Source organism: Dipodomys spectabilis, unplaced genomic scaffold, assembly GCF_019054845.1.
Source record: "Dipodomys spectabilis isolate Male_0828 unplaced genomic scaffold, ASM1905484v1 ptg000108l, whole genome shotgun sequence".
Lineage (NCBI taxonomy): Eukaryota > Metazoa > Chordata > Mammalia > Rodentia > Heteromyidae > Dipodomys > Dipodomys spectabilis.
Genome location: NW_024870785.1, coordinates 594,522 through 621,968, shown reverse-complemented (window position 1 = coordinate 621,968; position 27,447 = coordinate 594,522). Strand labels below are relative to the sequence as shown.

Here is a 27,447-nt window from a genome sequence, read left to right as displayed (position 1 = left end):
ATTGTGTTTGTGCCAGGAAAGGACACGGCATTTCACTTGCGCAGGGTAGAAACGACCAGGTCCGGATGTTCCTTTTGGACAGATTGGCCACGTAAGCCTTGCGGTCCCTTGGGATGGCTAAGTAAGGAAGAGTAGAGAAAAGCTGGGGGTCGACTTACCCTCCGTTCCTGGTAGAATATTAATTCACCTCACCTTGCACAACCCTGTATACCCAGAATGTTCTAGCCGAGTGTCTCAGTGAGCATACGTTGAATTCACACAAAAAGTAGTGTATATTAGCTGTGCAAAGATGAACATTGTTTCAAACAGAATCTAGATGAAACAAAGAAAAGAGGTATGAAAGTAGGAGGGGGTTACAGGCACCTCTGTTGCTCTTCCTGGCACAGCGGGTACAGTGCCGCTGGTCAGCAAATGCTTCCGCCTTAGCCCCCGGGCTACCTGTGTTACAAAGTGTGGATTCAAGTACAGGAAAGCTTCAGAAGTCAGAGGCAGCTGGTGCAAGGTCAAGTGAAGGTCGTTCAGGCAGCTTGGGCCGGAAGACGGAATGTGACCACGGGAGCCACGCATTCCATGGGCGACTTTGTCCAACTTTACTTGTTTGTGAAAATTCCCACTTGTGTCCTGTTGGGGGTGTTTATGGTTTTGTTTGTTTTTTACTAGTGGAGTGTGTTGATGGGAGACCTGTAAAACTATGTCTCTTTGGTTTTGGATGAACACTCGAGCACTTTGAGGATGACTCTTGCATTGCGCGCCACTGAGCTTCCATGACCCCGCCTGGCCTCAAGTCGTCGGAGTCTTTGCGTGTTTCTCCTGTTTCCAGTGTCCTTCAAGAAGATTACATCATTCTTGTGTATTTAGGATCTAGGGTGGAAGTCCATGTGGGAGCAGATTTCATTCTGTTTGGAGATTCCAAGGAACCCACATGTTAGGAGCAGAGAAATACTAGAGGCTTTTCTGTCTTATTTAAAACGAAGACCATGAATTGTGACTGGCTGTAAGCAAAGGATCCTGTTGCATTTACAATTCGGTCAGTTTGGTAATGGAGAGCGGCGTGTCAGCGCTGTAGTTACACACAGCACGCTTCTGCTCTTGCCTCTTTAGATACCTTCGGCGTGTGGCTCGCTGCCTTTCCCTGTACCCCTCCCTGTTTCTGGGAAGTAGCACACATCTCTGTGGACATCTGAATCTGTCCACATCTCCAGTAGAAGGATTTTTTATTTTATAGGCACATCACAGATACAGTGTGAGGATGTGACCATTTCTACTTTATTTCCTCCCACACCCCAGGATGAGCCCAGCATTTCAGGGACAAGCAGGCAGGACGAAGAGATGCATGAGTTAATGCTAGGAATGAAGTTCCAACTGATTCTCTTTGGTGACCTAATGGCCGCTGTTTTCAATGTCTGAAATCCAAAACTAGTGTCAGGAGGGGATGGACTGGCAGGGGCATGTTTTCTCGCAGCCTCTGGAGGCTAGACAGAGTGCACAAAATAGTACGGTCGAGGCGTTCCTCCATTCTAGGACCATCAGCAAGAGAAGTCGTGTTTGAATTCAAGGCTACCTGCCTGTGGGCAGTTAGTCGCCCGCCGGCGTCACAGCTCCGGCTTCTTCTTTTGCTTTAGGTTATTTTCCTGTTTGTCTGGGATCTTCTTTGGACTCGGTATAAATAGTGTTGCTCTAAACGTGTATGCAGGCATCTGTCTATCCGCTAATACACCCCAGAGTGCGTCCTGACTCGTGGCAGGTGCTGTCTGGAGTACACTCGTGCTGACAAGCAACGCTCCTCCAGCCAGGCAGGCCTGGGCCTGGCTGTTGGGGGCAGCCGGCTGGTTCAGGCAGAAAGCTGGGCAGGGAGAGGCTGGGCCTGGCTGTTGGGGGCAGCCGGCTGGTTCAGGAGGAGAGCCGGGCAGGGAGAGGCCGGGCCTGGCTGTTGGGGGCAGCTGGCTGGTTCAGGTGGAGAGCCGGGCAAGGAGAGGCTGGGCCTGGCTGTTGGGGGCAGCCGGCCTGGTTCAGGCAGAGAGCCAGACAGGGAGGGGCCGGGCCTGGCTGTTGGGGGCAGCCGGCTGGTTCAGGCGGAGAGCCGGGCAGGGAGAGGCTGGGCCTGGCTGTTGGGGGCAGCCGGCTGGTTCAGGTGGAGAGCCGGGCAGGGAGAGGCTGGGCCTGGCTGTTGGGGGCAGCCGGCCTGGTTCAGGCGGAGAGCCGGGCAGGGAGAGGCTGTGCCTGGCTGTTGGGGGCAGCCGGCTGGTTCAGGTGGAGAGGCTGTGCCTGCAGGAGGGCGGTGGGTGCGGCCCTCACCACTCACGCGGTGTGTTTCCTGGCAGGAGGACGAGGTGGTACTCCAGTGCATCGCAAACATCCACAAGGAGCAAAGGAAGTTCTGCCTGGCAGCCGAGGGACTCGGGAACCGCCTGTGCTTCCTGGAACCCACCTCCGAGGCCAAGGTAAGATTTTCTGTCTGAACCTTCTGTTGTTCTTGAGGAAGAAGGGCCGCTGGGCAGCGGCGATGGAGAATCAGCAAGAGACGGAGGTGTCTTTCCGGTGATGTATCACCTGACCAGCAGTTGGATACCCTGAGTTAAAACCCAATACCACCAAAAAATCAAAGCAATACTAACAGTTAATGAGTTAATTATAGTACTATTAAGTTAATAATAGTGCTAAGTACGGTATTGTTAACCCTTTTGACTTTTGAGCCTCATTTTTGTGAACTACGGGATAATTGCACATCAGCCCTGAGCTTATAAAACCTTGAGGTTTAACTTTAAAATCTTAGATTATAGACTGATTCAGTTATAAAACTACCTAGTTCTAGAAATGCAACTCTATTTATAATAGTCTAACCTAAAGCAGGTTAGGAATAAAAACCGTACGTATTGTTACCTTGTATGCTCCCCATATAAAAATAAGCCGTACCACTCACGAACGCATTCAGATGATAAATAGCCTTCCTGACTCCCACTTCACTAAATCATTGTTTCAGTTCTTCACTACTAAATAAGACGATGACTGAGGAATCTTTGAAAGGGAACCGCGCATCATGGAGAATCTTACCGCTGTGTCGCAGCTTTGCTGTTCCAGGGTGTTTTTGCATGTAACGATACTTGGACATTAAGATTTTAGTCTCTAATGTTTCATCGAGTTCCTTCTTGAAATCCTAGTTACTCAGGAGACTAAGATCTGAGGATCATGGTTCAAACCCAGCCCGGGCAGGAAAGTAAGACTCATCTCCCATAGACCACTAGAAAACCGGAAGTGGTGCTGTGGCTCAAGTGGTAGAGCGCTCACCTTGAGCTGAAGAGCTGAGGGACAGCGCCCAGGCCCAGAGTTCAAGACTCATGATATACACACACACACAAAAAGCAAATCCTTCTAATTCTCAGCCATCAAATTTCAGAACCAATTGTGCTGTTCTTAGGTTCTTGGAACCTACCGTAAGTTATGCAGTGAGGTGAGCCTGCCACTGAACACAAGGCACACACATCAAGTGGCATTCCTATTAGCCACCCCAGAGCTGATCAGTGACCCCAGGCATTCAGGAAAAATTGAGATGAACTCTAAGGAGAAGAATGATCTCAGAGAAAAGGAAGTTGCAATAGGGTATTCAAAAGATGTTAGCATTTGAGTTGTGAAGTAGAACAAGCAAGTAAGCAAGGAACAGATTAAAAAAAGGAGGAAAAGTGTAAAATCATCAACTCTCTCTAAAGATGGGGAGACTGTCTAGCACTCAGCAGAGCACTTGTGACTGTGACTCCTGTGTGCTATGACCCAGGGTTTCTTGAAATTCTAGAAACTTCTGTCCTTGGCAATGGAAGCAGGAACATTCTGCCTCCTCTTCAACTAAGCACAGGAAAATTTTATAGGAAAATTCAGAGCTGAAGCCAAACAGCAGGAAGTACAGGGAGGAAATGTTTCTTTTGTATTTTCTGAGTAGTAGCATCTGGTTTACTTCATTTTTTAAATTAAAAAAAAATGTATTCTTGGGCACCAGGAATTTAATGGTTTTCCTCGGGCTCTTCATCTGTCATATCTATTCAGATGGCCACTTGGAGGGGTCATCTTTGGTGCAGGTAACATCTAGATTCCTAAGACTGTCGTATACCACATCATCTTTTCTGCAGGCCACAGGATAGGAACCACGGCTTGCTAGCTAGGCAGTGTCAGACAGGGCTCTTCTGTGGCTGACTTCTGAATCCTCCATGCCCAGAGAGAGCTCTACGATGGGCCGGCGTGAGTTCACCATGGCCTCAAAGCCTCCTGTGCCAGAGGAGACAGGACGCTGTGCCCAGCCCCAGGGCAGCCCTACCTTGCCGGACAGCCCAGCTGCAAGTGTTCATGCTCAAGCAGCTGCCAGGAGGGGCTTCCTGTAAGCCATCGCTCATCTTCCCAGTCCCCATGCAGGCTGCTCAGTTAGGGATCCCTTCATCCCACGTAATGTTCCCTCCGAACATACTTCACATAATTATTCAGTTTCTCAAAGAACACAACTGTAGAGTTAACCGAGGGTCAGCTGATCATGCAGACAGAGAAAAGTAGTTCACTAATTGCATTGATGACACTTGCTCAGCTAGCGTGGTCTAATCAGATACGTCCAGAACCCATACCTTTCCAAATCCCAATTTACACTCCTTTATGACACCCTGTTCATAATCTGTGATGGTGAAGAAGATTGTGGGAACTTTAGTTCATGGATTTCAGTGTTGAGTGAACTGAAATGGGTGGGGTGAAATGGCTGCCCTAGGAAGGATTCTTCCAAGGTCAGTGCAGGTCTAACGTCCTCGGGCTCTAGTTATCTAAGAGTGAAGTTCACATCCTTTGGGGGAAAAGGCTGTCTTACTCATGGCTCATTTGAGCTCATCTTGGCCAGTTCAAACTGAAAGGTCCAATTATAACCTCCATTTCTTAGAGAAGTTTCAGGAGAAATCTTATGTTTTCACCTCCAGTTTTGAAAACGAAGGATAAAACAGAATGGAATGGAATATTATCACTTCTGAAGTTGAATAGGCTCTCATTACCTAAGATTAAACATGATTTAGTAGGAAAACATCATTATGTAGATGACAGAACTTAAGATACTAGCCAGACACAGGTGGCTAATGCCTGTAATCCTAGTTACTCAGGAGGTTAAGATCTAGGGATTGTTGGTCAAAGCCAGCAAGAGCAGATTAGTCCCCATGAGACTCTTATCTCCAGTTAACCACTCAAAAATGGGATGTGGTGTTGTGGCTGAAGTGGTAGAGCACTTGAACACAAAGAGGCTCAGGGACAGCTCCCAGGCCCTGAGTTCAAAGCCCCATAACCAACCAAAAATAAAAATAAGGTAAGATACTATTTTCAACTAAAAATAGCATCATTTTATCATTATTTTCTGAGATTTCTTATTCTTAAGTAAAGTCTGTGAAAATTTGCAGACAGAGTCTCAGCAGGACATTGTACACTGTTCTTTGAATTTATATATGTTATATTTTCAGTGAGCCCGAGATCCTATGAAAGTCTAAACTATTATAATCATCATTTTAAAATATGAAGAGACTAGTACATTTATAATTTGATTTTTTTATTTATCAGGCATCTTATGCTATATTCTGAGCACTACAGTAAAAATTAATATTTAGTGTTTTACACTGACAAAGCAAACACTGTCCTCACAGACATAAAAGCTTAAGAATTTCAAGTTAAGTGACCGCCTGAAGATGAGTCATCCTAAACTTAAATTGCTGCTCTCCACTGCACTTAGATACAGAGTATCAGAAACCAATTTACAAGGCCGAGGAGGCCATTTTGTTCTGTTCTGTGTAGCTCTACCTTAAGCATATCTGGGCACACCTCCTCCCTCTCTCCACGAGATTTCTCCATCCTATGATGCCTGACATTCTCAAGTTAGAAATACGGAGTTTGCATAAATCAAAGAGGAACTCTTAAACTGTAAATGTGTGAGCAAACACATGAAGCAGTGTTAAGCTTACACAGCAAATTAGATGCTCATGCATTTTATTCAAAGTAGGTTTACACAGGGGTCAAGGCAGATCACTGAATGCCTCTCTACCTGGATGCAAGGGTATCTGTAGGGCTGCTGGGATGGGAGCGGCAGAGCCCCACACCTGCACTGAATGAAGATAGTCTACCCCTGTCGGCTTCTACCTTCCACCAGTCTGTGAGTATGGAGGCCAAGGACCCGGACAGCTCTGCCAAGAGCGATGCTCGAGTCACAGTCTGCACTGGTCATTCTGGTTCACAGCTTAATAGCCCTGTGATCCTAGCCAGTGACATGACTTTTTCCCCTTCCTCACCCTTCAGACTGCATCCATCTTACAAGTTTCATGGACATGGACTCACCATTGCAAAAGTTACAGCAGTACCTGACACATGCAGCGTGCATTTATTGTCTCTGTCACAGGATCAGACACACATGCTGGCCTCGGAAGCTGATGGTTGACTCAGTCAGGTTACCTGTGAACTGAACTGATTTGAATTGATTAAACTAGTTAAATATTTGAAGTGTGAATTTGAGAATCAAGAGGATATTGTGACTTTCAAAAGGGAAATTTGAAGGAGAGTCAGAAAATTAGGTAAAAACTGTTAAGCGATGAGGGCATGGTTATAAACAGCCAAATGATTCAGTGGGATATAAGTTCCAATGGTTTTCTTATTTATTTCAAATTCTTTATTACTTCAATCCTTTGCAATTTATTGGGGTTTATTTTAGGGCCATCAGATGGTCTACCTTGAATGTTTCATGTGTAGTTGCAAAAGTACATCCTGTAGCAGTTGGATGTAGTGTCTTATGAATGCCAAGATAGCTCATCATAATGCTGAAATATTCTCTTTCCATACCAAAGTCTATCTGCTGGCTCTGTCTCTTACTGAATGAAAAGCCGTTAACTGTAGAGACTTGTTTGTGGCTCCTTAGTTCTGTCTGATTTCTTCCATGTGTTTTAAAGATCTGTCATTAGGTTTAGGTATATGTATATAGTTTCTTGTATGCTTTTATGATGAATTGACCCTTTTCTTATTATAAAATCACCGTATTTATTCTTGCTTTCATAAGTATACTAGAACTTTAACAAAGCCATAAACATTTTTATGCTTACATTTCTTTCCCGTTGCTTTCACCATGGTCATATATTTATGTCTCTGAATTTAATATGTCCTGCTTACAAACAACATGAAGTTGGTGCCATCCCTGCTTCTTACAGTCCTGTGTTTAATTGGAATCTTCTGTGCATTTACACTTAATGTAAATAGCATAAATTATTATTTATGAATTTACATGTAAATGCTATTTGTTTTCTGTTGTCCTCTCTGAAATTTTTGCCTTATTTAGCAAGCAAAAGTATTATCTATCTGCCTTTTTGGGGACCAAAAAAAAATTTTTAAAAATCCTCCTCCTTTAGGTCTATAAATTTGCAAGTGAAAGTAATTTAATACTTATATTAATATTAATTATGTCAACTAACCAGTCATCCTATGGCTGTTCATTAGTGTTACATGTTTTAAGGAGATTTTGCCTGTATAATAGTGCATCATAAAATTCATGGATATTTTACCAGCTTCATTATTTTGTAAAAATTAGTCTTAACAGGAAACATAAGAATGTTATTTCCTTGATAATGTAGTTAAGACAAAGAATGGAATAATTTGTGCTTCCCACTGGGGAAATCTGTCATTTGTCAGATTTGTCAGCATTTTATTATCTACTGAAGAAAAAAATGATTCAATATGTTTGATAAAACTTAAAAATCAAAGCATCATTAAAAATTCTAACAGTGAGATGTAATAAAGTAACTAGTGAAAGTTCTTAAAATTATAAAATAAAAATTATTTTAAATAAGTTTAAAAAATATTCCCCTTTCAACACGGTGTTTTCTACATCTCATTGTTACAGTGGGTCAGCCTGTATCCTTATCTAAGGATTTTGTTTTTTCCCCTCCCCTCCCCGAATTAGAGAAGTGTATATAGAAGATGCAGGGCACCGACATCAAATACAGTGAAAACAGGGGTTATACCGTGGGGAAGGAACACACAAAGCAACAGAAAATCACATGCTACATCATAAATATGTTAGAAACAATAGCAAGAAAGAACAAAGATATTTGTGTCTCTATCTTGGGGTTCATTTCACTTAGCATCATCTTATCTGGTCATATGTACACAGCTTTTGGCCTTTGCTGCTTGTCCTAGACATGTACTAGATATTGCAAATAAGGGAAACCATGGGACCTAGGTTTCTTTGGGCCTGGCTTACTTCACTTAATATAATTTTTTCCAAGTCTTTCCATTTCCTAACAAATGGGGCAATGTCATTCTTTCTGATGGAGGCATAGAATTCCATTGTGTATATATACCACATTTTCTTGATCCATTCATCTACTGAGGGGCATCTGGGTTGGTTCCATATCTTAGCTATGGTAAATAATGCTGCAATAAACATAGTTGTGCTGGTAGCTAAAACGAACTTCACAACTTTGGGGGTGAGGGGGAGTGGAGAGAACTGTAACCCCTCTGTACATCATTTTTTACAATAAAAAGCATACAAAAATATTCCTCTTAGCCGGGCGCTGATGGCTCACACCTGTCATCCTAGCTACTCAGGAGGCTGAGATCTGAGAATCGCGGTTCAAAGCCAGCCCGGGCAGGAAAGTCCGTGAAACTCTTATCTCCAATAAACCACTAGAAAACCGGAAGTGGTGCTATAGCTCAAGTGGTAGAGCACTCGCCTTGAGCTGAAGAGCTGTGGGACAGCGCCCAGGCCCAGAGTTCAAGCCCCACAACCAAAAAAAAAAAAAAATATTCCTCTTTGTCTTTTCTGTTGGCTTTTTAACTCTGCATTTGTAATTTTTGTGTGTGTCGGTCGTGGGGCCTGAACTCTGGGCCTGGGTGCTGTCCCTCAGCTCTTCAGCTCAAGGCCAGCGCTCACCACTTGAGCCACAGCGCCACTTCAGGTTTTCTGGTGGTTTATCGGAGATAAGAGTCTCACAGACTTTCCTGCCCTGGCTGGCTTTGAACCCCAATCCTCAGATCTCAGCCCTCTGAGTAGCTAGGATTGCAGGCGTGAGCCACTGGTGCCTGGCTTTTGTAAATATGTTTTTGCTGTTTTTACTGTTATTATAAAGGCCATGTACAGAAGGGGTTGCAGTTACATAAGTTAGGACAATGCCACACCTCCGCGCATCCTCCCTCTACATATTTTTAAGACAGACTCTTTCTTGTAATCATTCTGTGTCAGCCTCCTGAATTCTCAGATTACAGATGTATGCTGCCAGTCTTGGCTTATTCAGCCTGTTAATATAATTTTCAGTAGGTCCTTAAGAATTACAATATAAGGCTGGTTCTGGTGATGAGCACCTGTAATCCTAGTGCTCAGGAGTAGGGGTGGGAAGATCATGCATGACTTAAAGACAGTTAGGCAAAGAGGTAGCAAAGAAAGCTGGGCCTGGTGATGTGTGTCTGTAATAGCAACTACTCAAAATGCACAAATGAGAGGGTATCTAAAACACTAACAAACATGATTGAACTATGACCAAGTTCTGAGTGCAGAGTTAAGAATTGCAATATAAGTTCTTACCAGTCTCTCTTGAATTAATTATACTACTTTTGTCCTGTGTGCTCCTAGCTACTTAGGAGTGTGAGCTTTGAGGATCAAGATTTGAAGCCAACTCAGGCAGACAAATCTAAGCGACTCTTCTCTCTAGTTAGCCAGCAAAAAGCCAGAACTGCAGGTGTGGCTCAGATGGTAGAGCAAAAAGTCAAATGAGAGTAGGAGTCCCTGAATTCATGCCCCAGTAGTAGGATGGGTGTGCACATATTTGTATGTGTGTCACGTGCACACGCACACACACACAGGTACTATATCACTTTTTAGAACATTTTTGTGTAGTTACCAGGTATTTTATTTCTACCTGTTTTAAAATGAATGATACATTATTTTATTAAAAAGCCAACTGATTTTTAAAGAGTTGAGGAAGAAAACAGTCTTTTGCACTATATTTGCCATTTTCAGGAATTTTATTCCTTTCTCTTAATCCACATTTGTCCTTAGAGAGGAAGAGAGAAATGGGAGTAGCGAGGAGGAGGGAGGGGGGAAAGGGAGAATTCTGTTGTCCTTCAGCTTGAAGAACATGTTAGTGTTTTCAGCCATGCCGCTCTGCTAGAGATAAACCCTCTTGGATTTTGTTTCACTCAAAATATATATTTTGTCCTTATTCTCAGAATATAAGATCCTGGCTTTCTTTCAGCACTCTGAAGACGATTGCTCATTCTCATTTGTCCTCCCTGTTGATTTTTATGAAAAGGTAGCAGTCGTTTTTATCCTCTTCTCTAGCACATCTTTTTCTGCAGAAGCGCTGTCTCTCCTCTCTTCCCCCTCCCCTCTTTCCCTTCCCTTCCCCGCTTGGAGATTGCCTGCGTACTTGCTAGGCAGATTTTACACAAGGAGAAGTAGAGAACTTGCCGAAGACGCACGTAAGCCTGAGCTCAGTGAGGTCTAGAGAACAAGCATTTTGTAACTGGGGGTCATGTGGACTGGGAGAAGTTGGGGTGGATGACAGAACGCTTCCATCATGATGACGTCCTAGCAGGTTTGGAAGAGAGAGGGAACTGAATCAGGAAGTTGGCGGAGAAGAGCTGAAGGAAGAAGAGGGAAGAGGAAGCGTAAAGCAGTCGAGTTGTAGGTGGTAGCGGCTGCAGGCTTAGTCCTACAGTGTTTGGAAGGATGCTGGGCAGGGGGTAAAACACGGGAGATGGAGGCTTGGCAGGCATCCTCCATGACTCCGTGTTTCTCTTAGCTTCCAGAGTGCTTGTGTGCAGGCTCGTACTTTGCTGTCCATCCAGGTTGAGCAGAAATGCTGGGTGCCGTTACTGTGCTGCCCAGGAGTGGATGTGGCGGGAGCCGAGGGGTCTCTGCGTTGTTGTTTAGATTGGCCCAGGGACTGTTCCTGCTAGTGTGTAGGCAGGATTCGAACCCATGTCATATCAGTCACCTGTGGATTTATCAGCTCAGAGGATTGGGGTACGATCCTGACCGTGCTCATGTTCCAAAATACACAACTCCACATTCCAGTTTTTCCCCATTATAGCCATTGAACAGATTGCTTTTTTCTTTTCTTTTCTTTCTTTTTTTTTTTGTCGGTTGTGGGGCCTGAACTCTGGGCCTGGGTGCTGTCTCTCAGCTCTTCAGCTCAAGGCGAGCGCTCTACCACTTGAGCCACAGCGCCACTTCCAGCTTTTTCTGCTTATGTGGTGCTGAGGAACTGAACCCAGGGCCTCATGCATGCAAGGCAAGCATTCCTTCCGAGCCACCTTCCGAGCTCCTGAACCAATTTTCAGGCAATTTTCCTCCCACTCCTCTATTTTCATTGAAGCCCATTGATCTTCTATTTCTAAGCAAGAAATAGGAAGAGAAAACAGCTATCCAGAGAAATAGCATGGAAGTCAATGGCAGTGCATGTCAGGTTTATTAATGCATTTGCCATTCGCAAGATCCAGAGTTACAAAGGGAAAGAATCAAAGTCCAACCTTTTAACTCCGAGATCTCTCCTCATCCATCTTGTCCTCCTTTCTACGCGACTTACTTTCTCTGTTCTGATAACTCTTCTGCTGGAGGCAATGCCAGCCCCTTTTTATTTAAAGGCAATCTGTACCTTACTGGTAGGAATCTTCACAAAGAATTTATTCAGTGTGTAAAATAGCACCATGGCTCTACTGCTCATTTGTCACTTGCTTGTTCACAGCAGGAAAATGGCCTCAGGTGAATTATGAGAAGGTCTTATTCATACCAGGCACCCCTGCAGCCTTGATACTTTGCTCTTCAGACCTAATAACTGCTATTTTGGTCGCGATTAGCAGTATTTTTATTTCTCCACCAACTCCTGAACTTCCTAATTAGATCACAAAAATGCGCCTTTTATTCTGCACTTAGAAGAATGTCTCTTTCCAAGTTGCTTCTTTTACCTAGGAAAATGATGTGTTGCTTTTATTTGTATTAGAACTTGATTACATTTGCTGTCTTTCTTCTTCTTCCTCCTCCTTCTCTGCTTCCAGCTTGAAACTCCTAAGGCTGAGTTTATGGTCATTTACCACCAGTACACTTTATTCTTCAAGTGTATTTAAAACTGGGAGATGTCATGGTTCTGACCTTCTGTTCCAGCTACGTGTGCGCATTCCTAAGTCGCAACTCACACGTTTACTTACAAAGGAAACTGGACACTCTCCACTTCCCTGTAAGAAGTTACACAAAATGAGCAGGCCTGATATACTATCTGTCATACATGGAGCACTTTGTAAATAAAATGTTTGCAGTTTTTTCAGACATTTCGGTTGACAACTTGGTTTCTTTTCAGTAATGTGCGCATTCGTGTTTTAAACTATGTGGATGGAAACTCATTTAACCGTTTTAAAATAATACCTTGAATATTTTTAATTTCCAGCATGCAGAAAATAGGCGATTTTAAATCATTCAAAATACTCTGTGAGAAATCGTTTTGTTTTTATCTGAACTGTTCCAGGGGCTGGGAAGCGTTTCCAGGGTAGCCAGTCTGGGATTCAGCTGCCTTCTCCGTGGGTACTTATCGTCATTTTCCTTCCATGTCATGTAAACTCAACTAAGCTTTTCCCACGGCCTTGGCAACAGGAGATCGCTGGTGTGAGGTCTCTCCGGCTCTCCCAAACAGCTGCCTTTCAGCTAAAGAGTAGTTAACAATTAAAACCCTTGACCTCATGGTCCATTTCATCGAGGATCTCTGCCTCGGCCCCGCCGTAGCCCTGTGCACCCCGAGATAATGGAAGCAGAGCAGATCTCATCTTGGGGCTGGGGGGCTCCGCTGCACTGTGCCTGCCAGCATGGGGGTGGCGGTGGGGTCATTGATCCCCACCCCACCTCTTAAGTCTCTTTTGACTTGAAATGTGAATCATGGCCCCCTTAGCTGTGGCATCTGGGTTCAGACAGTGTTACCTCTTTTACATGGGGATGCAGAGTGTTTGCAATTTAATCATGCCATGAGAGTGAGTGAATGCAAGAAAGCTGCAGTAAAACTTCCAGTCACAAATAAAGCCCTTGTAAAAACACAGTGAAGGAAGATGAGGGTTTGAGGGTGCTCTTGAGAAATCCTCTGTGGCCTCTCCTGGTCACGTTACATTGATGTAAAGACTGTGATATGCTCACTAAATTTCCCTGGCAAGTTGTGTGGTGTGCTTCACCCTTGAAGACAAGCCCGGCCAGCAACTCAGGTCCCATGAAATCTGATTTATTTTTTAACAAACTCCTGCTGAGTCTCACGCCCGTGATCCACGGCCCGCATTCTGAGAAATGAGGTGAGGACTGTGTTGGCAGCTGCTCCCTCGGCACACCTGTTTCTGATCTGACAGATGCCTTTGGTGACCAAGTTCTGGACGGCTCCGGTGCTCCGGGGTCATTACGAAGCAGAGCCGAGCTCTGACCTTGGTCATTAGTGTCGCCTTCCATTTCCCCTAATGTCAGCCACTGAAGCGCGCTCCCAGTTGCTATAGTAATGAATGAATGCTCTTCTTCCCGAAATGTGCACGCCTAATAGGAAGCCAGACATGGCTTTCATTGTCGGCTTGTTCTCTGGGACCAAACAGGCAAGCGCCACTCAGAGCAGCCTGCTCATTTGAAGTAGGGTTTGCACCGAGTCCTCAGGCCACAGTGAGCAATGGCTTTGCTTTGTGGGATGTGGCATGACCATCATCTACAATGAATGTGGCCTCTCTGGTGTGGCTCAATCAACTCAGCCAGTCTGTGTGGACGTAATGCCTGGTTAGCCAGGAGGGAGAAAGGAAAGTCTGTCTGGATGGTGGAACTCCATCACCCCTGCCATTCTTCTCAGGAACCTGGGTTAGATGCTGAGCAGAACGGAGGAGGGGAACTCATGGTGCAGGCCCGGCCATGGGACCTCATGTGGGTGGGCGGTGGCAGTATTTGACGGGATTCTGTGCTCAGGATTCTGAGGTGTGTCCAGCTGAAACTCCTCAAGTTTCCTTGGGTTTTGTCAGAGTCAGCTCAGGCCTTGGGTATAATGTCTCAGGGATTTTAACTTCACATTTCCATGAGCATTTTGATCGTGATCCATCCCTCATGCTTCATCCTTCCTGGTGAGATGGTACCTGGACCCCATCTGAGCCCAGGTGATAGGCCTCTGAGTTTCTGTTCTTCTCAAGTGACACTTGTTACAAAGTGGCTGGTGCTAGTGGCCCTGGCTCTGCCCGATGGCTGTGATGTTCAAGTTCTGTGGTGAGTGTTGCATGTCAGCGTGCCCATGCAAACATCAAGCAGTACAGCTTCACCAAGGCATGTAGGGGGAGTATTGAATAGACATTTTCGTGTAGAGATCCATGTTCGAGAAAAATATTTACAACACTTATTTTTACAAAGGCTTTTTAAAACTGCAGATTTTATTAATATCTGCTCATAAACTCTTGCCAATTTTTTTAAAGGCCAGAACTTAGTTTATAGTCATATGCTTACCTCTCTCAAAGCAGAAATACCACCTAGAAGAGAAACAAGAAAAGGAAAACTGCATGTCTGTGTTAGATCTTGGACTCCGTCTGCAAGTGGGAAGGAGGAAATGGGATAAAATCCAAAACACTCAGAAGCAAGCTGTTGTTGCTGAGGTTTGTGTGTGTTCACTTCCGCTCAGGACTCTGTGAGCCTGTGGAGCTGATGCTCCAGCCCAGGAGGACCTGGCGTGGGGGGGGGGGGGGGGGTGGCCGCTGCCTAGGGCGGGTGATGCCGGTGGGAAGCAGCTCCGAGGGAGTGTGGAGGCCGCTCCGTGGCCCTCGGTTCCAGCCGACGCCGCTCTAGTCTTCCAAGGCTTCTCTGACGCTTCCCCATCCTGCTAGGCAGAGGCACGGCCCGACTCACGTCCTGCCACCCTGCCGCTGCAGGCAGAATCACCTGATTACAGAAAAGCCTCACTGTGGCTGCTTTTTTTTTGTCTGGTGCAGGAGTTTGAACTCTTGCCCGCCTGGCAGGTGCTCTACCACATAAGCCATGCCTCTAGCCCCGGAGTTTTCTCAAATCTGCATCAAACCCATGTTAACATAAAAGGGAAGACCGCAGGGTGGTCATTTAACAAAGGCGTAGGTGGGAGGTGAATGCTAGTCGATGTGCCTCCTACTAAAACCGAGACCAGATCCAAGACAAGCTCAGCCATGTGCTTGAGATGTCTTTCCTTCTCTCCACGCAGCTTCTGCTCCGTCTCCGTCTTTCCCGCTAGCTGCAACCTCCTTTCCTGTGCTGAGTCTGCCTCCCTTCCTGCGGGGCCCACCTCCCTGGCGTGGCCACTGTCCTGGTCCCCGTCCGTTCTTCTGGTGTGGCTGCGCTTCAGAACGATAGCCTCGTGGTTTCTCGCTGAAGTGCCCACGGATGGCGAGCATTCCAGCGACAGGTTCCGTCAGGTGTCACAGAGCTGGTGTAGGGTGTGCGCTGCTCACTAGGCCGTAGCTCGATACCACGCGCAGCTACATCTTTTTGTGCATTTAGGAGCGTATAACAGCCAGGGTCTCAGGCGCGTTTTCTTCCACAGCTTGCTTTCCTAGGTGTGCCTGTTTCTTCCTAGCGCCTCACTTACTTAGCATGCCGACTACATACCGCTGGGAAGACAGAGAAGATGGGCTCAGTGGAAGCCAGATCGGCCATCCAGCCTGTCTCCTGTGCGTCTTCCCAGCAGGCATCTCACATGCCAGCTGCCTGGAGTTTTGTCTGCAGTTCTTTGGCCAGCCCCTCTTCATTTTAAAGCACACCAGGCTGTTGGTAACAGTCTCCTAAGTACGCCAAAGTTAACTGATACTCGGAAGAATGTAGCTATCCAGAGAATATCGGTGTACTTTCAGTTGGGGCCTTGTCAGGCAAGATCACAGGAACAGCCATCAAGCAGATCTGAATGACCAGGTTACTCATTTGAAATAAAATCTGTGCTTTTGTAAATTATTTAAAGAAGGTTCTAGAATGAGAAACCTACTTGGATCAGTCGGGTGTCTGACACATCCTACCTGAAAGTCACCAGGCTGATACTTTAAAGGACACCACCAGAAGAGGTTACCAGAAGAGTGGAAATTTTAGCAGTCTTACCCAGGAGATTCTTGGATCCATGATGGTTTTATATTAGTACTCCAAGAAGAAGCTAGTATTTGTGTTGGCTTTTGTGAAAAATCCCCGAGTATTAGCAAAAGAACAATTGATGTTATAAGATTCACTCTTGCTAGAATTAATAAGCATGCTCCCTAGGAGAGGATAGACTTCAATGGATGTGTAAATCGAGGTCAATGTGTCTGGTTAGGCTGGCCTTTCTCTGCAAGAATTTGTCAAAGGTATTTGTCCTACAATTTGGGTCTCTTGCTTCTAGGTGGCAGTGTTGTGTCCATTACATAACAAACTCTTCAGTAAGATACAGTATTTATAGTTTATAAAGAGTTATATAGTTTAGTTTTAGAGTTAATGTGTGTGTGTGTGCACACACACACAGGAGAGATCGAGATTCCACTCATCTTTAATAGCTCGTGTAAGTTTTGTTAAATTTCTCTCTATCTCAGCAGACTTCTGATAGGATTGTAAAATTTGTAATTGTTTATGGAGAAATCCATATACTGAGCAACAATTTCTGCTTTAAATATCTACTATATAATTTTTATTATATCCTATCAACGACTTTTGAAAGATGATAAAAAAAAATAGGTTTGCAAAGCACTTTACTGCATAAATATTTAAATAAAGTCTGGTTGGTGTGGAGTCTTAGTTTGGTTAGTGACAGGTTCTGCTCCAAAGTACAAGCCGAGTTCTGTGATTGTATGTGGTATGAACCGTTGATTGGAAGGACTTCATGCGCTCCTGTCTGCTGTGAGTGAGATCATGCGTACGCAGTGCTCAGCGCTTCCAAATCCCTAACACGCACCTCCAGGTGTGCCGAGGCCCTCCATGAGACATGGCGGCACACAAGTCCCACAGCTCCACTGGAGCCTTAAGGGGCCTAGTTGATCCGGCCACTTTTCTGCCATAGAGAATTCTTATTTCCTACCCGGGAGCTTGAACGTCTTTCCAACCATGTCTTTGAGATGGACTACATTGAGCCATCCTGGGGAGAGATGTTTTGGTCTTGTTTGACGCAGCGTGATATAATGTAACAGACACAGTACATGTAGAAGCCAGGCCTGGGGGAATGAGGCCTGCTCTGCCTCTCACCAGCAGACAGAGAGAGACAGACAGAGAGACAGAGAGGAAGGGGGGGGAGGCAGAGAGAGAGGGGGAGGGGGAGGGGGAGGGAAAGGGAGGGGAGGAAGGGGAGGGAGAAGGACTTTATCTACACAACTTTTGAAATGTAGAGTGATAGCAGCAAATACACATTTATTCCCTGACTAGACAATAGAGCGTGTGGAGGGTGGGTGAGTCCGTCTTCGTTGTTAGAGGATTATTTGGCTCAGAGTCTGGGGAAATGAACTGAAATGATAAGATTGGACAAGCACATGGATCTGGCTCTGATCAGGGCCTCCAGTCTGGGGCCCAAGCAGCAGCTCGTACACAGGGGAGGCCACATGGTAAGGCCGGAAGCCAGAGACAGAGAGAGGTCAGCCGTGGGCTTTGTGACAGCCCACTTTGTGGGAGCCCTGAGGACTCAGGGGGCTGTGGTAGCACTTCCCACAGGAGGGCCGGTGCGCTCCCCTCCTGAGGGCTCAGGGGACTGTGGTAGCACTTCCCACAGGAGGGCCGGTGCGCTCCCCTCCTGAGGACTCAGGGGACTGTGGTAGCACTTCCCACAGGAGGGCCGGTGCACTCCCCTCCTGAGGGCTCAGGGGACTGTGGTAGCACTTCCCACAGGAGGCCCTGTGCTCCCCTTCCCACAGGAGGGCCGGTGCTCCCCTTCCCACAGGAGGCCCTGTGCTCCCCTTCCCACAGGAGGCCCTGTGCTCCCCTTCCCACAGGAGGCCCTGTGCTCCCCTTCCCACAGGAGGGCCGGTGCGCTCCCCTCCTGAGGGCTCAGGGGACTGTGGTAGCGCTCCCCTTCCTGCAGGCGGCCCCACGCACTGGCCTCCAGCTCTCAGAGCCCCTCACCTCTCTCCACATCTCCAGTGTCAGAGCCTGTAGGTGACTAACCATAGCCGCATCACCGCAGAGGGAATTATAGCAACGGTCTCCTCCATTAGATGATTCGAAAACTCAGAGATTGTCTCTCGAGGCATCTTGCTGTTGGCAGGTCAAAAAAACCCAGCTTCCCCGAGTTCTGCTATGTCACAATTCTCCAGCTCCTTTGTGACCATTCCTGGCCTAGCGATCCAGGAAGGAAGCTCACTTCCTTTAGTGTGTGTCAATGACTCATTGATAGACTAGAATCCTCCTTGTAATCCAGCGACGCACAGAGCCTTTTTAAAAGCTTGTTAATTCACTGTCACAAGTGAAATACAGATGGAAAGTTAAGTTATTCCAACATTCTGGCTTCAGGTTTCTGACACGCACACACTTAACATTTCACTGCTGCTGCCCTGGTTTGGCTGGAACCCCAGAGAACAGGACTTAGCTGCTAGTCTACGCTAGTTTGATGCGTTTGTAGCACTGACTGCCCAAGAACTCCAGTGGATTCTGAAATGACAGCTACTATGGAGCTCTGTCTACACTGTTACTGTCCATTCGTGCCCATGGCTAGAGATTTATAAATGAGGCGCAATATAGGATCAGTAACAAAGTGAAATAATCATAGGCACACTGTCATAGAAGAAGTTATCCTAAAGGCCTACAGCCTTCACAGACAGGGACAGACCTGCTGTAGAGCCCATAACTTGGAAATAGCGTTCCAGTAGTGAATTTTAAAAGGAAGGGAAGACTATACATAATGCGGACAATGGAAAGAATGCTTCTCCTATCTTACCATTTTATAAATGCGTATGTCTCTCTCTCTATACACTTACATTTATGATGCATCACAGTCCTTGCTTGGGCAAAGATAAATCCTCACCCCTGAGGCCAGGCTCCCGCAAGGATGCCCAAGAGGCTCCCTACGGGCCGGGTGGCCCAGATCTCCTAGTACAGCATTCAGTGTCTACATTTGTGTCTCTTTTAAAATCTTGGGCAATGACAGGTCTCTTCTCATAGCTTAGACATGACTTGAAAGACAGAAAACATGTCTGTGTTGTTCCCAGGGCACCGAGGACAGTGCTCAGTGCATGCGGTTGTGTTCCTGAGTACAAGTGAGGTCAATCAGATGGACGCTGGGAGAGCCTGCCCCTCGCCCTCCTCTCCCAGCCAGCCTGCCCCCGCAGACACCGCAGGATGCCTCACAGTCTCCTGACACCTTCCTTTGGCCCAACGAGAGGCTCTTGTGGCCGTTTCCAAGTATAAACACTCTGTTTCTTTCTGATACTCACTGTGGTCTGGTCTTGCTGAGTTCAATTCCCATCCAGTAGAAACCTGGCTATATTCTGTTCCTTGCCCATCACTTCCACATCCAGTGTTCACAGCGAGTTCCTGGCTTTCCCGGGGCTCTGGCATCTCAAGGATTTCTGTAGGACACTGTAGGAGATGAAATTCTTCTCTGAGCTGGGAGAGTGAAGAGGTGCTATTTCAGAGCAGATGTCAGCAGAGCCTTCTCTCCGTGCTGGGCGTCAGCAGCAGCGTGCCCCACGCCGGCCAGGAAGAGTGGCTGAGCAGGGCTCCAGAGCGGAGGCCGCCAGCCGGCCTCCTGGGGCTCTCTTGGCTGCAGGCAACTGAGCTTCGATGGGCCCGTGGCCTTGGCTCATCTTTCGGGTGTGTGGAGGTGTGAGTTCAAACTGGTTTGGAGTTTAATGAAGGGCGGGGGCTGGCGCAGGCCGGACGGCCCGCGCTCCATGCACACAGCACAGCTGTGCTTGTCCACGCCGCCCCGCTGCCCGTCCTCCTGCCCCTGCCAGACGCTGCTCTGTGTGCTGTTAAGGAGCCACGACCGTACTCTCCAGTTCAAACAGACCAGACAGGGACCACATACGAAGGTGAGGAGACACACTGCCAGCCACTCTCCTCGTTTGACGGTCACTGCCCAGCTGTGTACGTACCCGTCAGGTCGGCCGGGTCGCTGCCCAGCTGTGCACGTAACCGTCAGGTCAGCCGGGTCGCTGCCCAGCTGTGTACGTACCCGTCAGGTCGGCCGGGTCGCTGCCCAGCTGTGCACGTAACCGTCAGGTCGGCCGGGTCGCTGCCCAGCTGTGTACGTAACCGTCAGGTCGGCCGGGTCGCTGCCCAGCTGTGCACGTACCCGTCAGGTCGGCCGGGTCGCTGCCCAGCTGTGCACGTACCCGTCAGGTCGGCCGGGTCGCTGCCCAGCTGTGTACACACCCGTCAGGTCAGCCGGGTCGCTGCCCAGCTGTGTGCACATACCCGTCAGATCGGCCAGGTCGCTGCCCAGCTGTGTACGTAACCATCAGGTCGGCCGGGTCGCTGCCCAGCTTTGCACGTAACCATCAGGTCGGCCGGGTCGCTGCCCAGCTGTGCACACGTACCCGTCAGATCGGCCGGGTCGCTGCCCAGCTGTGCACACGTACCCGTCAGATCGGCCGGGTCGCTGCCCAGCTGTGCACACACCCATCAGGTCGGCCGGGTCGCTGCCCAGCTGTGTACATACCCGTCAGATCGGCCGGGTCGCTGCCCAGCTGTGCACACACATACCCATCAGGTCGGCCGGGTCGCTGCCCAGCTGTGCACATACCCGTCAGATTGGCCTTCCTCGGGATTGGAAAGCCTGGAGAGAGGAAGAGCTACTATTGTGGAGTGCCACGGCAGTCCACCATCCAGGGGACCAATACGATGGCCAAAATAAGGAGAGTGCCAGCCCTTTCTCCCACCACACCGGACGCGGGGAGGGCAGCGCGGGTCTGGGCGTGGGTCTGGGCGCTGGGGGACAGTGCGGGTCTGGGCGCTGGGGGACAGTGCGGGTCTGGGTGCTGGGGGACAGTGCGGGTCTGGGCGCGGGTCTGGGCGCGGGGGAGGACAGCGCGGGTCTGGGCGCTGGGGGACAGTGCGGGTCTGGGCGCGGGTCTGGGTGCGGGGAGGACAGCGCGGGTCTGGGTGCTGGGGGACAGTGCGGGTCTGGGCGCGGGTCTGGGCGCTGGGGGACAGTGCGGGTCTGGGCGCGGGTCTGGGCGCTGGGGGACAGTGCGGATCTGGGCGCGGGTCTGGGCGCTGGGGGACAGTGTGGGTCTGGGCGCTGGGGGACAGTGCGGGTCTGGGCGCGGGGAGGACAGCGCGGGTCTGGGCGCTGGGGGACAGTGCGGGTCTGGGCGCTGGGGGACAGTGCGGGTCTGGGCGCTGGGGGACAGTGCGGGTCTGGGCGCTGGGGGACAGTGTGGGTCTGGGCGCTGGGGGACAGTGCGGGTCTGGGCGTGGGTCTGGGCGCGGGGAGGACAGCACAGGTCTGGGCATGGGTCTGGGCGCTGGGGGACAGTGCGGGTCTGGACGCAGGTCTGGACGTGGGGAGGCCAGCATGCGGGTCTGGGCGTGGTCACACGCAGGGCAGGCCTCTTACACATGCAGCTGCAAAGGCTTCTGTCTTCAAGGGAACACGCCTGCTTTCCTGTGAACGTTCACATGGTGCAGAAATGACTGATGAGTCCAGAGCCAGCCTCAGCTGCGGGTGCTCCCCAGTGGACAGTCTCCACACCAGGCGCGGTGACGGAGGAGGAGACCCTGGCTTCCAGGACGTCTGCTGGCTGAGAGTGATGGGCATGGATGCACCTCCCGAGGTGGTTCCATGCCTGGGGCGTCTGCGCGGGACGGTGTGTGTTTACGGCAGAGGCTCCTCAGAGACATGCTCATCCTGTATCCGTGTGCTCCTGGAACGATGCCACCTGCGTCCTGAAAGCGCTTCCTGTGTACGAGGCCCTGCCCCGCACCACCAAGTCTTACACACAGGAGACAGCAGACCTTGTGAATAAGAAAGAGGAACACAAAAGAAGCCGTGTCCTCCTTGTGGTCTTTGGATAAGTTGTTTTCATAACATGAATTGTAGGACAGTCCTGTACAGCAAGAATTCTAGAGCCGTTGACTATAAGAGACCTCGAGTAGAAAGTATTTAAATAGAAACCCACTCACTGAAGACCTTCGTAGAAAAGTACTTGAAAATGTAAGCTGCTGATTGCTTGTTCCTGGATTAATACTTCAATAAAGAGCTTTAATAACGTAAAATTGTAGGAAGGTCCAAAACCCACAGTAAGGCGGGACCTCTCTTAATTTTGAGGACATTGAATTTCAGAGGCGTTGAAATACGTACACATACTTGGACATAAAAGGGAATTTAAAGATAACTAATTCTTTATCTTTGTTTTTAAATGAAAACACTTGTCAGAAAGCTATCTGAGTCTTTGTAACAGGCCAGCTTTAAATCCAAGCTCCGTGGAGACAGCGCTACCTGCCTGGAAGTTTGAGATAGCTGTCAGAGACGCTGGCCTGCGTCTCTCCTCCCTGTTACTCTCGTGGTGTTAGTGTTCTGCCGAAGGATTGGTATTCAAGATGACCACATGCTGTATTCCCAAAGAAGACTGCACAGCAGGGCACTGGACTGTAAATTCCTGAGGAGAAAAGATTTTGTTCCTTTGTGCCTTCCTCAGTATCTAGCATTTACATAAATACACTTATAATTAGCAGCGATAGGGCACTCTAGCTGTGAGAAAAATCTTTCCTGTTTTCATTAGTAGCGGGAGCACTGTATCTTTAGGGGCATGACTTCTGGAGACAGGCTACCTAGATACGAGTCTCAATTGGCCAGATATAATACCTGGAGGCAGGCGGCCTAAATTCTCTGGGTCTTGGTATCCTTGGATAAAAACTAGAACATGAAGAGGCACTGTCTCATTGGGTGCATCTAAGAAGTAAGTTAATATATGTAAAGAGAAAGTCCTCTGCGAACTGTTACTAGTCCAGTCTTTCTTGCACTGTTGAGAACTGTTCTAGAACAGGCCAAAGTGTCATAGTGCTAACCAACTACTGCTGATCCTAACGGGTTATTACAGGGATTGGCAGTTCTTATCTGGAAATGTCTTTGTTCAGAGCTTTTAACCTTCTCTGCTGCCTCTTTTTACACGGATGTCCAGGTCCTTATCAGATAAGCAGATTCCCTGCTTGATCACTGTAGTCTAGAGCCCATCCTGGTCTGGACACTGCTCTTCACAGTAATTATGAATGAGATCCAGTAGTGGTCTTCTTTGGGCCCACTGTACCACAGCTGCTGCTGAGTCTCCCCTCCCTTGTCCCGTAGATCCAGGTCCAGATGAACCTGTCTTTCCCCATCCCTCAGACACAAGCGCACCCGAGCCAGCCTGCACTCGAGTTGCTGCACACTTTCCTGGTTACGTGTTCCCTCAGCCTTGAGGCTGGCCTCTTCCCATCCTTCAGAATCCAGCGTAAACCCTGTCTCATCACGAACAAAAGAAAGCCGTCTTTTTGCATGCGAATTCATGTGTCCAGTGTCGTTTTGGGTCATGCCTTTGAAATGCTGTGCCTGACTGCTCCCTGGCTGGAGTAAGCAGGCCTCCTCACTCTGTTTTGTTTCCGCAGTACATTCCGCCAGATCTCTGCGTCTGCAGTTTCGTGCTGGAGCAGTCCCTGTCCGTCAGAGCCCTGCAGGAGATGCTAGCCAGCACAGGGGAAGATGGCGGTGAAGGGGTGAGTCCCTGCATGGCACTGTGGGTTTGAAACGGGGCGCAGCACACATCCGAAGCACAGTCTGCATTTCATCCCTCCACTCTGGACCAGGGAAGCCTTAGGATCTTTGAGGCAATCATATAGAGGTAGTAAATCTTCTTCCTGAATTTGGGTCCTCTTTTTTTTCTGGGGGGGGGGTGTGGGTCCATCGTGGGTCTTGAACTCTGGGCCTGGGCACTGTCCCTCAGCTCTTCAGCTCAAGGCGAGCGCTCTACCACTTGAGCCACAGCGCCACTTCTGGTTTTCTGGTGGTTAATTGGAGATAAGAGTCTCAGACTTTCCTGCCCTGACTTGCTTTGAACCGCGATCCTCAGATCTCAGCCTCCTAAGTAGGTAGGATGACAGGCGTGAGCCACCGGCGCCCGGCTGAACTTGGTTCCGCTTAGCCACACTGACCCCGCTCCTTTGGAATGGCAGCTTCCCCTGGAATATAGAAAAGCCCATCACTAACACTGCCTGTGTAGAGGGCACTGACCTCTGTCCTCTTTTAGCCCCAATCCGTGAAGGAGCACAGAGAGGCTGAGTACCTGAGCCTGAAGCATGGCGTTATGACTCACAGCAGGCAGACAGGAGCTCCTGTACAGGCTTTGACCCCTCCCCAGGTCAGCAGCTTCACCGAGGATGAGCAAACACAGAGCCGCGTGTGAGTGCGTGCGCGCCATCTCCCGGTTCAGAAGGTCCTGCAGAAGGACCTTGTCCAGATAGTTCAGAGTGGCCTTGATTCTTCTCTTCCCTAGTGGCCCGCACTCCTATCTGTTACATCACAGAACGCGGCAGGTCCATTTCTTCTTCGCTTCCCTCACATCTCCATCAGCCGTCTGTCCCCTCTCGGATAATGCGGCCACCGTCCCTGCTCTGCCTTCCTCTGCATTAACCCTCCCCATCTCAGAGTGCAGATCCAAGCGCTACGCTCCCCTTTCTCCCCTTGCCCTGGAGAAGAATTGCAAGCCCTGCGCACTTCCCTGTGGCTAAGCACACCCGCCAAGCTCTCCATGACCCCACACTCAATTCCTCTCCCTGGAACACTCTAGGGGTGTTGTTTTTGCCTTTGATCCTGTCTATTAGCTGTTTCTTCCTCTTCCTCCTCCTCCTCCTCCTCCTCCTCCTCCTCTCCTCCTCCTCCTCCTCCTCCTCCTCCTCCTCCCCTCCTCCTCCCCTCCTCCTCCTCCCCTCCTCCTCCTCTTCCTCCTCCTCCCCTCCTCCTCCTCCTCCTCCTCCTCCTCCTCATCCTCTTCCTCCTCCTCTTCCTCCTCCTCCTCCTCTTCCTCCTCCTCCCCTCCTCCTCCTCCTCCTCCTCCTCCTCTTCTCCTCCTCTTCCTCCTCCTCCTCCTCTTCCTCCTCCTCCTCCTCCTCCTCTTCCTCCTCCTCCTCCTCCTCTTCCTCCTCCTCTTCCTCTTCCTCCTCCTCTTCCTCTTCCTCCTCCTCTTCCTCCTCCCCTCCTCCTCCCCTCCTCCTCCCCTCCTCCTCCCCTCCTCCTCCTCCTCCCCCTTCTCCTCCCCCTCCTCCTCCTCCTCCTCCTCCTCTTCCTCCTCCTCCTCATCCTCTTCCTCCTCCTCCTCCTCCTCTTCCTCCTCTTCCTCCTCCCCCTCCTCCCCCTCCCCCTCCCCCTCCCCCCTCCTCCTCTTCCTCCTCCTCCCCCTCCTCCTCCTCCTCCCCCTCCTCCTCCTCCTTCTCTTCCTCCTCCTCCTCCTCCCCCTCCTCCTCCTCCCCCTCCTCCTCCTCTTCCTCCTCCTCTTCCTCCTCCTCCTCCTCCTCTTCCTCCTCCTCTTCCTCCTCCTCCTCCTCCCCCTCCTCCTCCTCCTCCCCCTCCTCCTCCTCCTCCCCTCCTCCTCCTCCTCCCCCTCCTCCCCCTCCTCCCCCTCCTCCTCCTCCTCCTCCTCCCCCTCCTCCTCCTCCTCTTCCTCCTCCTCCCCCTCCTCCTCCTCTTCCTCCTCCTCTTCCTCCTCCTCTTCCTCTTCCTCTTCCTCCTCCTCCCCTCCTCCTCCTCCTCCCCTCCTCCTCCCCCTCCTCCTCCTCCTCCCCTCTTCTTCCTCCTCCTCCTCCCCTCCTCCTCCCCTCCTCCTCCCCTCCTCCCCTCCTCCTCCCCCTCCCCCTCCTCCTCCCCTCCTCCTCCTCCTCCCCTTTTCCTCCTCCCCTTCCTCCTCCTCCTCCTCCCCTCTTCCTCCTCCTCCTCTTCCTCCTCCTCCCCTCCTCCTCCCCTCCTCCTCCCCTCCTCCTCCTCCTCCCCCTTCTCCTCCCCCTCCTCCTCCTCCTCCTCCTCCTCCTCTTCCTCCTCCTATCCCTCCTCACCCTTCAAGGAACCAGTTTAGATATTAGACAGCTGAGAAGACCCCCGCCTGCCCTGCCTGTGTTGCCTTGGAGCAGACCGGTCCCTCCCCACCCTGTTCCCGTGGCCCTGCAGCAATGGCCAGTTTTACTTCCCATCTTCTGCCCTGGAGCGTGTGGAGCCCGGGTGGCGAGCTCCTTGCACGGCACAGTTCATTGTACCTGACTGAAGTCATGCACAGTCCACACGAGTCTTGCTTGTGGTCTTAGAAGAGACCGTGACATTAGAATCAGTAGGATCCACGTTTACATCTTGGTCAATTCTTCTAATCCCTTGGGGCCATCACGTTATAAAATTAGAATGTTTAATTAGATCTCCAGGATCTTAAATACCAAAGGTTTGTAGTTCTTTATTCTTGATGGAGAGCAATGAGCCGTATCAGTCAGCCTCCTAGGGAGAACTGCTCCTTAGAGCGTTGATTCGGGTGAGGTTATTGCTCATTTGTTGTCCACCTCAACTAGGTCCATGTCCCCTTCTCTGCACTGACCTGGCTATCCCATGTTTTCCATGTGTCCTTAAGCATTTCTAGCTTAGTGAAACAAAAATTTAAGTTGCTCACCATTTACCCAGACTCCTCATAAACAGAAAACGTGGGGAGATCTGGCTGACTGAAAACAGCACCCCTTTCAGTGCCAAATGGGAGCTGCTAGACCCGGCTCCTTACAGCCCCTCACAGACACAATGGAAGGAAGCTAGAGATGCTAGTTCACTGGATGCTCTCTGCCGTGCCCAACAAGTGCATTGCACAAGCCTCCGTCACTTGTTTGCTGGTTTGGAGGTGAGAAAGTAAACTTCTTTGTTGCAAAGAACTTAACAGTCTTAAATAATAACTTGGCTTGCAGTAAAGAGGAATAAGCAATCGCTTTTTAAATAGAATGCTAGACTAACTTAATGATATTTACCTCTCAGTTTTAGCCCATTTAAACCAGCCCTACGTTAGCCACCAGCCATCTTATAGCACACATTCAACGTGACTGTATTTTTCAAGGGGCAACTATACAATACTGAGATACTAATACATTAAACCTTAATTGGGAAAATGTTTTTGAAGACTCAAACCCAAAATAAATGATATATAACATTTTTACTGAATAATAATGAATACCATGTAAAATCAAACTCTGAAATTTCCTGTGTATTGTATTACCTTTCTGTGCTGTTTTACCAAAGAAAAACCTGGCCCAATAGTTACAATTTTGACACACTTACTATTATTACTCACTGGAGATCTTAGCATAGAAGGAGGACTTGAGAGGAAAGACACGGAGCGTAGATGATTATTGGACCCTCAAATTTGTTATTACTTGGTTATTCATAGCCCTGCAAAGCAGTTGCCTGGACAAGAGTTTGCAGCACTAGAACCCTCTTGGAATTGTGGAATCCTCTCACTGTCCGTCTGGACTCTCAGTTTTAGTGTGAGAAATGCTGTTTTTGTATAACCTCTAAGGCTGATTGT

General features: G+C 49.0%; 1 protein-coding gene across 1 annotated transcript in view; it reads left to right on the top strand.

Annotated features, from left to right (window-relative positions):
- Positions 1–1,350: 1,350 nt before the first annotated feature.
- Positions 1,351–27,447, top strand: part of Ryr3 (ryanodine receptor 3) — a 269,526-nt gene continuing 243,429 nt past the window's right edge. Inside the window, 3 exon segments of the mRNA XM_042687574.1 lie at positions 1,351–1,401; positions 2,322–2,441; positions 23,519–23,626. Of these exon segments, the coding sequence (XP_042543508.1) occupies positions 1,351–1,401; positions 2,322–2,441; positions 23,519–23,626 (279 nt within the window).